Source organism: Manduca sexta, chromosome 17, assembly GCF_014839805.1.
Source record: "Manduca sexta isolate Smith_Timp_Sample1 chromosome 17, JHU_Msex_v1.0, whole genome shotgun sequence".
In the NCBI taxonomy this organism is placed as follows: Eukaryota; Metazoa; Arthropoda; class Insecta; order Lepidoptera; family Sphingidae; genus Manduca; species Manduca sexta.
The window spans coordinates 14,369,094-14,385,332 of record NC_051131.1 but is presented as its reverse complement, the minus strand read 5'-3'; the positions used below and the strand labels follow the sequence as shown (position 1 = coordinate 14,385,332).

Here is a 16,239-nt window from a genome sequence, read left to right as displayed (position 1 = left end):
GGCTTAAACACTTTTTTTTTCTGTTACTAAATTCGTAGTAAGTTGACATACATTTTACTTTTATTTGATTAGAAAAAACATACGTACCTTTTATTTAATATTATATATTATGTTAGTAAATTAGCTTAGTTTTATATTATGTTGGATAGTTTATAATTTGGCAGCATTGTTTTCGACCTTATTGTAGTACGTTTGAAATAAAAATAAATTCTATGGTAGTCATAGACATTTTTATTTCTGTGGAGTTTCGAGGGAAAAGTGATGTCATGATTTTATATCGATAAAATATATTATTCAAATATATTAATTGGGGAAAGAGTTTCTTCACATTTTATATGAAAACATAAGACGACTTTTTTCAAAGTTTATTCACATTACATTAGAGTATATATATACCATTTTGTTCGATGACTTTGTGCCCGATATGGCGATAGGCCCGCCCCCTATCACATCATGGGACGGAATACACTTGGCGAAAGGTAAGTGCCATGGTTGCGCCTCTGCATACCCCTACGGAGATAAAATGCGTTGTGTTGTGTGTGTGTTCGATGACTCTGCCATCTTTCATGAAGTGATATGATCCCCTTGCAGTAGAAATGTTGGGACATTTGATAAAAAAAAATGGCACCAGTAGTTTTAGCAGTCCTGTCTTGATTTTTAATAATAATAATAACTGCCCACAGGCGCCCCCGTGGCGAGCCGACGGTAAGTGCGAATATCGCGTTCCGTAATTCCGTGGGGGCTAAATGAGACCCTCTGACCCTTGGCTTGCTTTGACTGGCCAGCTCAGGGTGGAAATTGCAGAAGCTGAGAACCTCAGGTCCAGGTTGGAAGTGCTCAATCTGCGTAATAGCAAGAAAACCCGGTCCAGGACGCGACAGTGACCCGCAATGGTGGAATCGGTGCAAACCTCTCGACACCCTTAAGCCACACTTTTTTTTTCATCCTTCGCTTATGCTATTTATGGGATGCCCATATTGGGGGGGCAAGTCACCGTCTGCCTTGAATACGAATGATTGAGACATTTTACTTGGCAGGTGTCCCGGAGTTTAATCAATAGCCTAGCAACCATTCCAGCTAGATTCCATCCATAGACTTAGTATAAATCCCATCTTTTCTGCAATAGTCCCTGCACCTTGCAAGCGCTGTCTTTGGCTGTATTTCCTCCACAAGGACAAACAGAGAGAGAACTAACAAGGTGTATCAACCCCAACTAGAGTAATGTGTGTAAAGGGGCCTTAACGTGTTGGATCCATGTCCCCACGCAAGCCTTCCAAAAGGATCGGCCTTTATGCTGTGATTTCCCGCAGGCAAAATACAACATAATTATAATAATAATTATTTATTTATTTGGAACAAAAACATTAAAATAACATAGAGTACAATTGTATACTTGTTGTCTACCTACAGTAGTTAAAGGGATAACTGTATTGCAGCTAACAGCGCCCACCATCAGACGTGAACAAAGCTATAAGGTTTTGATGTAATAAATAAAAGGTGTGTATACATGTGTGTATGTGTGTGTGTGTGTATCTCTCTCTCTGTGTGTGTGTGTGTGTGTGCATAGATCACTTAACGAAATCTAACAAAAGTAAATAAGAATTAGAGATTGGCATTAGAGATCTAAATTTATGATTCTGCCTGGCGGTAGAAGGCCATATTAACCCATGCCCTCCCAGTGCCACTATACACACAGCATCACCTCACTTCGAGTTAACCCAGGTTTAGTTTGAGACCTTTGACCACAGTCTTTTTCGTACGTTTTTGTTGCAATCTCTTCAAAACCGTTTCGGTTTCATTACGTCACAATAAAGAATTGCAAATGAGTACGCGGTTTATTAAGTTTCTTTCAGTAAGCTCGTGTAGCATCCGAATATCGAGCTTCTGTGTGTTTTTTGTCATATGGGTCAAAACTGTTTTGTGGTTAATTCTAAGTTCTTCAGCTACATCGTATCTATGGATATGTTGATCTACCTCAAATTTATCAAAATTGCTATCATTATTTAAAAATGACTTAGCTGCATCTATGACATCAAAATTCCCAGATTAAAAACGCTTAAACCTTACTGACACTGCATTAGGTCCAAAAATTTCGCGGTCTGCGATGCATATTTTTCGTTTTTTTACTAATTTTGACAGAAAGAAAAATAAATGAAAAATTGCTGAAAAGTACATTTTACTAATATGTTTCTTTTTTAAAATGTTCCGTTTTAATGTCATCAAAACCATCCACATACAAATAGTACAGCCAATGAGATTTTATTACAAATTTATACATATTGTATGCAAAGACTGTACCCCGACTAATTCGTAAATTTGTGGACATTCGATTGACATTTCTTAATTGTTTCCAGTTTTTCTTCTTCAACGGAAAAGCATAATGAACAATATGTATTTCAATAACACCTGTAAACTATCTATGCTTACAAATATATAATTCAATTTGATTCTTTTTCAACCTTAGAAGTTCTTGCCAGTTCTAATTATTAGTTATGATAAAATAGCTCAAACATTAAGTGAGATTGGCATGATTATTATTATGTTATATACCTTCGTAATTAATAGTATTAAATACCTATACCTTCCTTATTTCACGAAACATCAGAATTGAACCTATCGAGTTTATTATATAAGTTTTAGTAGTTTAAAAATGTACATCACAAAATAGACACATTGGTATTTAATAGTAGTTTATTATACTACTAGCATGTTCTTGCAGGTCCTCCCCCGGGTGGAATGCAGTTCCCTCTCCTTTCCACCTGATGCACTTTTTTTTATTTTAGGTTTCGCGGAGAAAATGCCTTATTACTACCGCCCAGCCTTCGTGGGGGGCGACTGAGCGGTTATGCTGGGGTAACCGTGCCTTACGACCCGGCTTTGAGCCGCCTGGATTTGATGGTGACCGACCGATGGTGGGCGACCGCTGGGCCGAGTCCCTAACCCTATATACAACTTAAGCCTATGCAAGGCCTACCAGCTAAAACTCCGCGGTGGCCCTCTTCGGCGCATTTGGGACGGCTGCGGGCTTCCTCTGACGTTGAAGTGTCTAAGTCTGCGACCGCAGCCGCCCCTGCGCGGTGCCGCCTTGCGGCCCGTCTCCTATTCTCAGAAGCCCTCGCGCACCGAAGGACGCCCTCGGCGTCTACGACAGTATGAGGCCAACAACACACTGCCGTCCATCCTGGGGGTCAATCGAAAGATGTGCAAAAAATGCACAAAAATGCCCTAGGGCGGACAGCCCCCTGCTGTCCGCCGACGACCCCCTTCGTGGCCCCTATTAGTCGCCTCTTACGACAGGCAGGGGATACCGTGGTGGAATTCTCCAAACGCCCCCATTCCACAAGGCGGTCCACCTGATACTCTGCTCTATAGCACCGAACATTTATCATACAGCGTGTGGCGGTACAATCGATGCATACACCGCCATCTTGTCAACATCGCCGGAACTGCAAGAGAATCGATGCAGTGACGCAACTACAGTGATATCACACAGCAATCACGATAGATGGCGACGTCGATCCTGAATCACGCTTGCACAATTTGAGCGACGCGTTGCATATATACCATCTCCGAATAGGAACCGTCGCATCGGAGGGGCCGCGGCCGGTCAGGCGCAACATTTGCCTGACTGGGAATCTTCCCCCTCTATAGAGGAACGCAACCATTTGTTCCTCTACAGTGGCGTATGGTAGTGTGGTTCTGAGATTTACAAATTTTTATACTATAATTGAGTATCTATTGAATCTGTGGCCAATTTGAATGAAATGAGCATATAAAATAGAATAATACTTTATATTTTTTAGATAAATAGACAAAAAATGTTTTAAGTGAAAATTCTTTAGAATCGTTGTAATTTGGAACTTGATGAAACGAAAATGCATCATGATATTTGGGAAAGAAACAGCGTTAAACCAGCCTGCTAGCTATATTTTTATTCTTTTGTTGGTATATGTTTAAGTTTAATACATGTGTTTACGCCTACATATTACAAAGCTCTAGTATAAAGCAAGCGTGTTGTATTATTTCAGTCTTTTTATTTCTGTTTATTATTTGATGTCACTAATATAATAATTTGCAAGTATGTTTTAATATTATGCTAAAATAATAAACTTTACATATATCCTAATTCTCCTGATACTGTATATCCATCTCTATCTCTCGTAGTCTACTTTTTAGATGTTAAATTCTGCTGTCTGTGAATTGCACACACATAAACTCTTTTTTTACTCTCGATTATTAATTTCTGACGTCAAACAGTCAATTTTTATCCAAAAATATTTAATACTAGCTTCCGCCCGCAGCTTCGCCCGCGTGGATTTCGGGTTTTAAAAATGGAGAAGGTGCTCAATTTGTCGGGATGTTTTTTTAATTTATGGTGGTATGCAGGTGGTCCGATTGTCCGGTCAGGGTCTGATGATGGGATCCTGGTGAAATCGAAGGAACTTTTAACCATTAAGGTTGCACACGAAATGACGGAAGCTTAAAAATGGAGTAACTTCTCCCGTTTTCCCAACATTTTCCATCACTGCTATGCTCCTATTAATTGTAGCGTGATGAAAAGTATACTATAACCAGCTCAGGAGTATGAAAAATAATTGTACCAAGTTAAGTTAAAATCCGTCGAGTAGTTTTTGTTTCTATAACGGTTATACAGACAGACAGACAAAAATTTTACTAATTGCATTTTTAGCATCAGTATCGATCCCTAATCACCCCCAGTTATTTTTGAAAATATATTTCATGTACAGAATTGACCTCTCTACAGATTTATTATAAGTATAGATATGCAAAAGTAGCTCAAAAATTGTCCATAACGAAAACATGCATTTTAAAGTAAAACAAAAGAAATAATATCGTGAAGCCAACCAAATAACTAATGATATATTAAATTTTGTGACTGTTCAATTTAGTCGGGTCCGCGATATCACTTTTGTTGAGTTTCAGAACGCGACATTACATTATTATATTCTGTGCTCCAACGCACACTGCTTTGATGTTAGGAACACACCTACATTGCTTAGACAACAGTGAACTTTATACAATAGCAATAAAGCTCAAATTGACTCTACGTATTAGTTAGAAAACGTTTGTATGGGAAATAGAAAAATGCTGTTTTGAGGATTTTCCCGGCAATTATTCGAATTTTTCTCACCTTTTAAATCTTCCCTAGACCTCCACGAATAATTCAAGACCAAGATAAGATAAATCCGTTCAGCCGTTCTCGAGTTTTAGCGAGACTAACGAACAGCAATTCATTTTTATATATATAGATACAGATACATAAAGTCTATAATTTTATTTTTATATATGTACCTATATATAGGTGACTTATGAAGCAAAGTATCGATATTCGATACTAAATGAAATATATCGCTCGCTTACTTGTCTATGTGAGCAGTGGAATCTACTGAATCTACTTTTTCCCAGAGAAGTCATTATAATTACAAAATATGATAGTAGACAAGTTGCAGAAACCTGTAAAATCCCTTAAAACATACCACAACCTGTGATGCTAACTGATCTTGATATTCGGAAGGGATTAATTTCAACTCGGCGACATGACGCGAACTTCTTTCCTTTATGTCGTACAATATGGCCGCCGTGTTGTATTTGTCCATTGTTGTTTACGGCGGATCGGCAGACTGCGACAGTTATGACTGTGTTACAGTGAAAAGATAAAGTTTTTCAAAAGACAAGTGTGACATTGGACACGTTTTATTTTATTGATAGTGTAATTAGGAATCTTATTGAAATACGTGCAATTCATAGTTTGTGTTTTCGATGCTAGACCGGTGAATAAGTGGAGTGCGTGCAGTGATTATTTTTATAACGAATTGGTAGCAGTGTATTATCAACTCGAGATGTCACAACATGAACGGACGCGATGAGCTCGCCGCGCCGTCCGATCTCAGTGCATCCCCGCAACTCATGGTACGCATAACAATTGACCATTCGCATCTGCCGCCACTCGCTAGATATACACTTCGACGCTGGCCTCCGTGCGGCATAGTTGCTGTTATATGTATAGTTACCAGTAGACTGATTTAATTGCAAGAAACTTGGTTTACCTTGCAACCTCCTCAGTGGAGTGGTCAGCTCGGCTAACCGCTCTGGACCTCATCTGTAAACAGTACACCACCGCCCTATTCTGGAACTCGAAATGTTTTGGAATGACTTGTCCAAAAATGATGTTAATAACTACTCCCAATCAGTTGGTGTTATATGATTTCCCTATTTTACTTGTGTTTATTGCAAAAAATTATAATTCTCCATGATTATTAGAAAAAGCTTGAAAATGTTAATCATTATTGCATTGCTATCTTTCTAAGACATATGATCAGTCAACATCCTTTTTCAATAAATTTCAATCAGAATGATAAGCACAATGCAGTGTTGTGTTATGCATTGCTTTGTAATATTCAAAGGTCAGATGGTATTCCTATGGTTTGATATCAGCTATCGTCATCACCATCTGTGAGATGGTTGAAAACATGTGCTCTAAACTGCTGAGGAGTCGGGTATCCCACAGAATATTTGATTCTGTAGTATTGGCTCAAGTTTGATATGTTTTGGTAATACTACTGGATTAGCAGTACATGAAGTTTCAAATCAATCAGAGCTGTCAAAGTTGGTGTCGCCCATTTTTTAAGTAGGAAATGAGCCGATGATCTTCAAATTCTCAAACAGCTTTTGAAAATTAATTTAAATTAGTCCATTTGTTTTGACACTAAAATGTCACAGGAGTCTCACAAAAAAAAGGATAATTTCACTTAGCATACACACATAAATTGGGGTAGTATAGCATTTTGGAAGAATTCTTTTACAGAGACAAACAAGTAACAAAAAAAAATAGCATATAATTTACCTGAAGGTGTGCAAGTATAACAAGCAAGAGTTTGTTTGAATGTGTTAATATGAGGAACTACTGGTTCCAATAAAAAAAAATCTTTTAGTTTTGGTTAGTCCACTTATCAAGGAAGGTCTTAGGCTACTATTCCTTTTAAGAGCATCCATTGCATGTGCTGCCTAAAAGGCTAAAGTTAGACAACAATTATGTAGGATAGTTCCCCTCAAAAATTTCTAAAAAATATATAATACTCAACTAAGTCTAGAGAACAAGGGAAAGATACACAATATTTTAAATTATATATATTTTTTGTATTAGATGTTATGCATCAACAGAAGTGTAATTAAATATTCATTTTAATTTTGCAATTTAATAAGAGGATTGTTAGTGAAAAAAAATTAACACTGTTATTTGAACCAACAAACACAAGTTTATTATGTAAATAAAAGGTTCCCAAACATTTTTTTCTTGTCACCGGCATCTAGATAGTTATGTTGGGGTCACCGTGCCTCTTATAACCCCTTTCCATATTATTAGCCTACATTGATAGATAAAGTCAAGCCAACACTTTAGAACATTACCATTAAACCAGAAAAATTTTTGTGGACCACTGCTTTCGAATTGTGGACTCCTATTTTTTGGTCATGCCAACGTAGACCCCCTCAAGTCTCCCGTGGATCTTTGGGGTCAACTTGGACCTCTTTGGGAATCAATGATGTAAATTATAAATCTAAAGTATAAGTAAAAATGAATCAAAAAGAATATTGCTAACAACTTTTTAATAAACATTGGGAGAAAATATATAGAAACTGCAATAAAATCTGTAAAATAGTTTTACTTCTTAATAATCTGTTGGACTTCCTAAAGTGTTAGCAAATTGAGATTGGCATGGCATACTGAAAATAGGTTATCAGTTGTTGCCTGTGGAACAAGGCTCCATAGTCTAGAAACATGTAAAAAAAATGTTTTCTTTTGTGTTTAAAATGTTGGGGAAAATGACTAAAAGTTCTCCTCCCCTGCAAATCCCACGTTTTTTCCCAATCATCATTTCATTTCAATAAACGACGCCCACAATTAACATGTTGCAAGGCTTGAAATCTTAGCGATCTGCAAGCATGATTGACATGAAGATTGACTTCCTGTAACCTTCTAGCTATTTAGTATTTGTAACCACTTGGTGCTGGGACTATAGTCTTCGTACCAACTGGGGAGATGTAATCTAGGGCTGCTTCTTTGCCTCATTTTGCAAAATACAGTTTTGTCTCTGATTAGAGACCCTGTATCCTTATAATGTTTGGCTACATCTCCTGTAGCCCTGTAGTGTGCTCTGCAATCGGCAAATCACGCTTGGTTGCATGTTCATAGCCTCCGTGATTTCGCGTTGACTGCGTCACAGCTTCCAACATACCCAGAAATTACAATTTTTTTTTTATTATATTACTAATTATTGTAATATAATAAAAAAAAAAGAACTGAAAACTTACAAGAATCTCTCAACTTTTTGCGTAAGATAATCCCAAACTCTGCAACCAAGTGGCTTCCCTGCATATTTCGAAAAGAAAATCTTTTTGATTATAATTTTTAAATTTCGAACATTTATTTAATGCACCTACATTTTCCATTTTGTGTCCAGTATTTGTCTTAAACAGGGTTCATAAATAAGTTGATATACTTGGCTTGTTCCCTAAACTTTTATTATAAAAAACACTAGCTTCCGCCCGCAGCTTCGCCCGCGTGGATTTCGGATTTCTAAAATGGAGGAGGTGCTCAATTTGTGGGGATGTTTTTTTAATGTATGGTGGTATGCAGGTGGTCCGATTGTCCGGTCAGGGTCTAATGATGGGATCCTGGTGATCGAAATCGAAGGAAGCATATAGCATGATTCAGCATTCACGCGTGATGGCTTATTATTAGCGTATTTCATGTATAACTTTGATGTTTTTTATACCGATTTCTATGATTCTTTTTTATGGAATATTTAATTAATAATGTTAATTTTTCAATTAAGGATGACTGAGAGTGTTATAAACGTAAGAGTAGACAAATATAATGAGAAAGCTTCGAACTGCTAAGCTATCGGGAGTTACACGTGTTATTGTGAGTCAACCATAAAATATAGACATATGCTGTGGTTGGATATTTTTTATATAATTTTAAGGAGAACATTTCCGTCATACATGGTTTCTGTGTAGTTTTAACCATTAAGGTTGCACACGCGACGGAAGCTTGAAAAATGGAGTAACTTCTCCCGTTTTCCCAACATTTCCCTTCACTGCTCTGCTCCTATTAATTGTAGCGTGATGAAAAGTATACTATAACCAGCTCAGGAGTATGAAAAATAATTGTACCAAGTTTCGTTAAAATCCGTCGAGTAGTTTTTGTTTCTATAACAGTTATACAGACAGACAGACAAAATTTTTACTAATTGCATTTTTGGCATCAGCATCGATCCCTAATCACCCCCAGTTATTTTGGAAATATATTTCATGTACAGAATTGACCTCTCTACAAATTTATTATAAGTATAGATAGATATAGACAAGTCCTCGCCACATCTGTCGGCTTGTCTGAACGCGATAAGCTCAAAAACTACACAACGGATTTTAATGAAACTTGGTAAGTACATATACCTAGTCTTGCCATAAATATTGTAATAAAGAAAAAAGAAAATTGTTAACTGCAAATAACATTTATTACTTTTACAGTGTGTCAGTTTAATACATAAATATAAAACAATTAAAAATATAAAAAGCTTATTCGAAGTGGTCTCCATTGGCTGCAATACAGTCCTTTAAACGATGAGGCCAGTTATCAATAGAAGCACGCACTCTTTCCATGGGAAAATTCTTCACTGCCAATCGTATAGATTGTTTTAGGGACTCAAATTATCATGGCGTTTAGAGCAAGCTGTACTCTCTAAAACTGACCACAAATCATAATCCAGCGGATTAAGATCGGGACTAGACGACGGCCAGTCTTCAGCTCTGATGAAGTCCGAAACGTTCGATTCCAACCAAGACTGCGTGGACCGAGCTTTATGACCCGGCGCCGAGTCTTGCTGGAAGGACCATACTTGGTTATTGAACATGGTGATGTTAAGGGGCTTAACTACCTTCTCAAGAATGGTATCTTGATACACTTGTGCCGATGTTTTGATACCTTTTTCACAAAAATATGGCTCAGTCACTCCTTCATAGCTAACACCCCACCAAACCATCACTGAAGTCGGATAATGTCCACGTTGCACTCTGTCGACTAATTGGGAAGCTTCCTTAGAGCTTTGAGCATAAATACGGTCATTTTGTTTGTTAAAATGTTGCTCAATTGTAAAAATTTTCTCATCCGTAAACAAAATTTTTCTGTGACCTCCCTTTGCGTACCGCTTCAGTAGTTGTTTCGATTTTACCACCCTATTCTTCTTTAAATTATCAGTTAAGAAATGGCCAGTGCGTCTCTTATAGGCTGCAAGTCCTAAGTCATCTTTTAAAATACGCGACATGGTTCTAGGTGCTATCTTCATTTCCCGAGATAAAATCTTTTGCTTTCGGACAGGATTTCTTCGAATTCTTTCCCTTACTGCTTTGACCACCTTTTTCGTACGAACACTACGTGGACGGCCAGATCTTTTTCTGTCACAAACAGAGGAGGTCTCATTGTACCTATTAATAGCCCGGTACACAAACATTTTACTAATACCAAGTGTATGGAGAGTTTTAAAAATTGCATTTGGCTCCATACCTACTTTGTGTAATGCTATCACAGCGATTCGGTTCTCTTTATCACCCCACACCATTTTAATATCGCAAAATATTTTACAATGTATTGGCGCCAAAATGAGAAAACACAATGAACAATCGTATAAAAATGACAGATTCGAAATTCAAATGTAATATTTTTTTATAATTAAGTGTAACAGTATTTATGGCCAGACTAAGTATTGAGACATAGGCTACTTTTTGTCCCGGGAAATATATACGTCCCGGAAAAAATCACGTGGGCGCAGCCGGGAACAAAAGCGTGTTGTAAAAAATAAGTTTTAACTTTTTCTGCTTGAATTTTATTTCCATTGCAAGATACTTATATTTCTATTTTAATATACATTGTGTATATAATTCCAAAATAAAAGTATTGTAGAAGTACTAATGAAAACGTCCAAAAGTATGTAAAATTGTCCATTCAGGAGCCAAATTATTAGAGTTATTATGTAGGTTGTTGAGAGGTTCAGTTTTACAGTATAAAATATATATGATCTATGTCGAATATCGAAAATATAGTAATTTATTTAACAGCATGTGGTTTAACTTAAATCGAAATGATTGTTTCTGGCTACGCCGTGTCCATTAGAAATAAAATATTTGCCGTCGAAAACGCAGAAAAAATTTCTTTCTGTGTCGTAATCTTTTACTCTACACTTGATATTTTTATACTCATTAAATCGAAATTTATTATATTCTACATTTTTGATGATAAAAAGAAAAGTAGATCGTAATAAAATAAAAAATCTGTCAATAATTATTTGACTCGGATAAGTTTTCGGCCGAATAGTAGTAGTTCTTAGATATTCAGTATTCGGCGGAATAGGGTACATGTAGCCGAATTTGTTCAATTCCGAATAGTTTCTATTTTTTTTATTCCGACACGAAAAAGTGACTGCACTGCACCTGATGGTAAGCGCAGTGCCGTCCAGATAGCGATCACATGGCAACAGACGAAACAAAATATAATTGAACCTTATCCAAAATGAATAATTCTCATCCTATTTTATTTAAACAGTTCCCTGCTGCGTCGTCAAAATTCAAGATTAAAGAATATTTTTATCTTGGACACAATTAAAAAAATCCTCAAAATCCAGTTTGATTTTGAAAAGGTTCCCTTTGCATTTTTTAAGTGACCATTCCGCAATCTAAATAAAAAGAATTGGGGTAATTGCTATTGTTCCCAGTCGGGAGTCCTATAGACTAACTATTCCATCTACACTAGATTAATTGAATGGATGATCCAATACTAATATGTTGAATATAAAAGTGTATGCAAAATGTCTGTCATGTTGGCACACAAGAATTTGCGCACTTCAGATAAGCCTCAAATGTAAAAACGATGTGGTTCAGTCCATTGATTAAAGGTTATCGAAAATCCGCACGATTGCTACATGTATTGATCCCTCTCTCTTTCCGCTATTGCATTACGTTCAAACCTTATAACTCCTTTATATCCCGTTAGCGGGATTCGCGCTGTGATCCAGTCAATTTGTTCTAGATAGAATTTTTGCTGAACGCAGCACAAAGAAGACTTGACGACTGTTCAATCAACTGTGTGTATCAAGGCCTGTACCGAACGAATATGCGTCGAGTTGGATGGTTTTCGGGAAATCAAATCGGAATAACTGTCTAATTGAGAATTTTACAAATCTGATTCAGTGTAATAACATTATGTTCCTTGATTGCGAGATATTATATGTTATGTGTACAGACTGCAAAATATGATTAATACATAGTATAAAAAGATCAATTTCATAAAATATTAAACATGTACGTTTGCAGGGCGTGGAGCGCGGCGTCGGCGGGCGCGCGCTCAATGGCGGCGCGACTGGGGGCGCCGCGGCGGCCGCGCCAGCGCCTGTCGCCCCGCCCGCGCCTCCCGCCTCGCCCGACGGCGCCGAGCCGCCGCGTAAGCGCGCGCGCCCCTCACGGCCCGACGACGCGCCAGCGCTGCGCCGAGCAATCCTCGATTGTCACTTACAGCGTCTGAAGGCGCTACGCGAAAGGTAGGCGTCACTATCCCCACCCTCCACTCATCATCTTCCCCGCCCAGCCCTCCACTCGAACAATACTCGACATCATTGGTTGCAGGTTCACGGAGCAGCTGAGCGAGCTGTATTTCCTGCAGGCGGGTGGCAACATGATGGACTATGCGACGTGGCGGCGGCGACCGGCAACGCCGCAGCTGGTGGCGTTTTTGGAGGCACGCCGGCCTCCGCCTGCGACTGAACAGGTCCCTACTGTGTCTATGCCAGTCGCAACGGCAACGCCCGCGCCTTTGATTATACCTGCCGTGGCCAATCTGACGCCCGCAAGCACGCCGGTCGTTTCGCCTGCGCCAGTTTCTGCCACAGTACAAATTGCTGCCCCTACGCCGACTCCTGCGCCTGCACTGGCGCCGGTCCCAATTCTGACGCCCATCAACACACCGCTGCCGGCCGCTGCGGCGCCCGTCACCAACACCACTCCAATCCCTACGCCCACAATCACACCCACTCCCACCCCCGCGGGAGCACCAGCGGCGCCACCTGTGCCTGCGCCTGCGTCTACAGCTGCGCCTGCTGACGAGATGGTGGAGAAGGCCAAGCAAGAGGCATACGTGGCGCGGCGTGTGACGGAGCTGGCGCGCGCTGGCTTGTGGACAGAACGGCGGCTGCCGCGCGTGCTGGAACCTCCACGCTCGAAGTCACACTGGGATTATCTGCTCGAGGAGATGGCCTGGCTCGCCCAGGACTTTGCTCATGAACGCAAATGGAAGAAACAAGCCGCTCGTAAAGTAAGTTATTTCTTTCTCTGATATAATAGCGATAGTGTATATCCGGTTAGAACAGGCCGGCATAATTGTGTCGAATGGCGATGGATATCGTCTCCTCGGTCAACACTCAGGACTCCACTCCCATTACCAACTGGTGCAATTGTGTTATGTTAACCCATCTGTATATAAAAATCTAAGGGCTCTAATGAGGAGGCCATGCTCTTGATTTTCAAGTGGCGTAACAACACTGAGTTTTTCACAGGAATGTTGTTACTTTCAACAACAAGGTGACCTAAGAATATGGTGGTTTGCAGGTATTAGCTAAACATCCAAGCGAACCTGAGTGGTTGTCCCTCCTTTGAAATTCTGCAAGCTTTATTTTACATTTAGGTATTGGTCAGAGTTTGAGGGTTTCTAACACTACATTTCTGGGCACTCAAGACCCCCGTGATTCCTGGATCAACTGTACTGGTTTCAATAATACTTTTTGTGTTATTTTCAGTGTGCTCGTGCAGTTCAGAAATATTTCCAAGACAAAGCTTTGGCGGCACAAAGGGCAGAAAAGGCTCAAGAGATGCAACTTAAAAAAATTGCAGCTTTTGCGGCAAAAGAAATTCGCACATTCTGGTCAAACGTGGAAAAAGTATGATTTTATTTAGTTTTTAGCAATACTAGTAACTAATAACTGTAAAACTGGTGACAGCTTGTTTTAATTGTTAATTGATTAACTTGTGTTCAATATAATATATGCCTGTAGTATGTTAAAAAAATCTATTTATTCTTTCATGTAGTTGGTATATTGCACCCCCAGAACGTTAAGGACGCAAGTCGTATTAAGAAAAAAAATATATTTTACACTGCAAATTAGTATTTTCTAGTCATAGAAAGTTATATATTTTTTTTAGAAAATAGGCAATAAAACAACTTGCGCACATATATGCTTATCAAACTTATCAGTCTTACCTATGTGTTTCTCAATAGCTTAAACATTTTACTGGACTTTGTTATCTCAACTCGACAGTAAAAGTTATGCTACCTGGTACTAAATCTCATTACTTAAAAGTTAAAATTACTTCAAAACACTACATTTGGCGTCTAGCCCCCTTGTGTCAGTAAAGGAGAATGCCCATTTTTGTATGAAAGTTAGGCTACGCTTGCGTCTGTACAAAACCTTCACTAAACTATAGGGAATATATCCTAAATCTTATATAAATTGAAAACAATTGGATATTCGATGGGAGTTCGGAGTAATCAGAATTTTTATAACTCGGTTATTTTGAGGTTAAGTATGGACTGCAATAATGTACGGTAGAAAGTACCTACGTGCCTAATTAAGTTCAATATTGCAGTACCTACTTGATATTGCTATAAACAATTATTGGACATTCTTTTCACTTAGCTTTAATCGGCCTTATAAGAAACTGATAGGTATTAACATATCTGATGAGACGAAGCTTCAATAAAACTTCTAAGATAGTATGGCGGAATATTAGTTTTTCCACTGAGCATATACTATCCGACCCTTTGTGTAAGTACATATTTTTCTGACTTATGACTTATTCTACTACATGGATTAACTTAATCTTTATATATTCACCTACCATTATCTCATTTCAATATGGCGTCAACACATATTGTAGAATAGATTCAGCTTAGTTTTTATGACCGGCCGCATGCCTGACGCCAACCCTCTTTGGAGGATTCCGATCCCAGGCAAGTCATGTTAGAAACATCGAGATAAAATGTTGCTTGGCCTGGAAATCGAACAGGAACCCCGCAACTAACTTCACAGCCTGATTAGGCTAATAGTTACTTATCATAGGAAAAAAAAATAAAACAAGAAATACGAAATCCGATATATATTTTTATATAACAGTGTATTTTTGATAGAGGTATATTTTCTTGGCTTCCTAGAAAACAAACAAGAACTTGATGTAGCCACAACACGCTTATAATACTGCTGAAGTGAGTGAATGACTTCTTGCAGTGCTGGTTGGGTCATGTCATATCGTTGTTGTCTGTGAACCTCTCTATTAACTGATCTCCAGCAGGCAGCACAAACTCATTCCAGCCTTGAAACCTAAAATATAATGTAGAAGTTGAGTAAACATGTTCAGATTATTATTATTGTTAAACTGTTTTCTTTAGTTTTTGCAAGATTTTTCCCACATTGTGGGTAGGTTAATAATAATCTACGTAACTTACAAAGTGGATAGCTTGTCTAAGAAATATACTTATCGTTGCTGTGGCACCGCATTGGTGCAGTTAATACACCGCCGGGATATGTCGTCTCGATTAACTGTCCTGGGTCTAGGCTCTAGACGACTTTGTGTTGCTAACTAAAAGGCTTCCGTCTCAAAGTTCGGAACACACTGTACACCTTGTTTCTTAACAGTGAATTTCTCGACTCAACTTTAAAATACATAAGAATAACACTCTGATCTTGAGTAAAATATTTTAATAATGAAATGTTTTCATTCAGACAAATCTAAAGTGTCAAATTGTCATTCATTTCAGTTGCCAGTGTAATAAAAATCAGTACCCATATATTCATTTAATTAAAAATAAAGTCCAGACATGTTTAAGCTGACTTTAGTATTTCTGTCAATGCAAGTAAAAGTCGCCATTTGTTTGTTTTTAGAAGGATTAATATTTTATCTTTTTTACCAGCTATTTGGAGTTTGGTCATAATTATTAAGTAAAATATATTTTTTTATAACAATGTTTTTGTTTAATTAATAATATATTTAATCCATATATTATAGATTCAAGTACAAGCACATTTATTGTGCATATTAACTTTTTTTATTCCATTTAAAAGAGGAATTTGTTATATATTGGTATCAATTCGCCATATTGGCAGAAAATTATCCGGTGTT

At 38.1% G+C, this 16,239-nt stretch overlaps 1 protein-coding gene across 1 annotated transcript; it reads left to right on the top strand.

Moving 5' to 3' along the window:
- Positions 1-5,363: 5,363 nt before the first annotated feature.
- On the top strand, positions 5,364-14,003 carry LOC119189587 (helicase domino-like; the record flags this gene model as incomplete). The annotated part of the gene is given in 4 exon segments (XM_037439729.1): positions 5,364-5,931; positions 12,388-12,611; positions 12,697-13,381; positions 13,863-14,003. Coding segments are annotated over 4 exon segments (1,110 nt in total), but the record flags the coding sequence as incomplete, so codon positions are not given.
- Between the last annotated feature and the right edge of the window lie 2,236 nt (positions 14,004-16,239).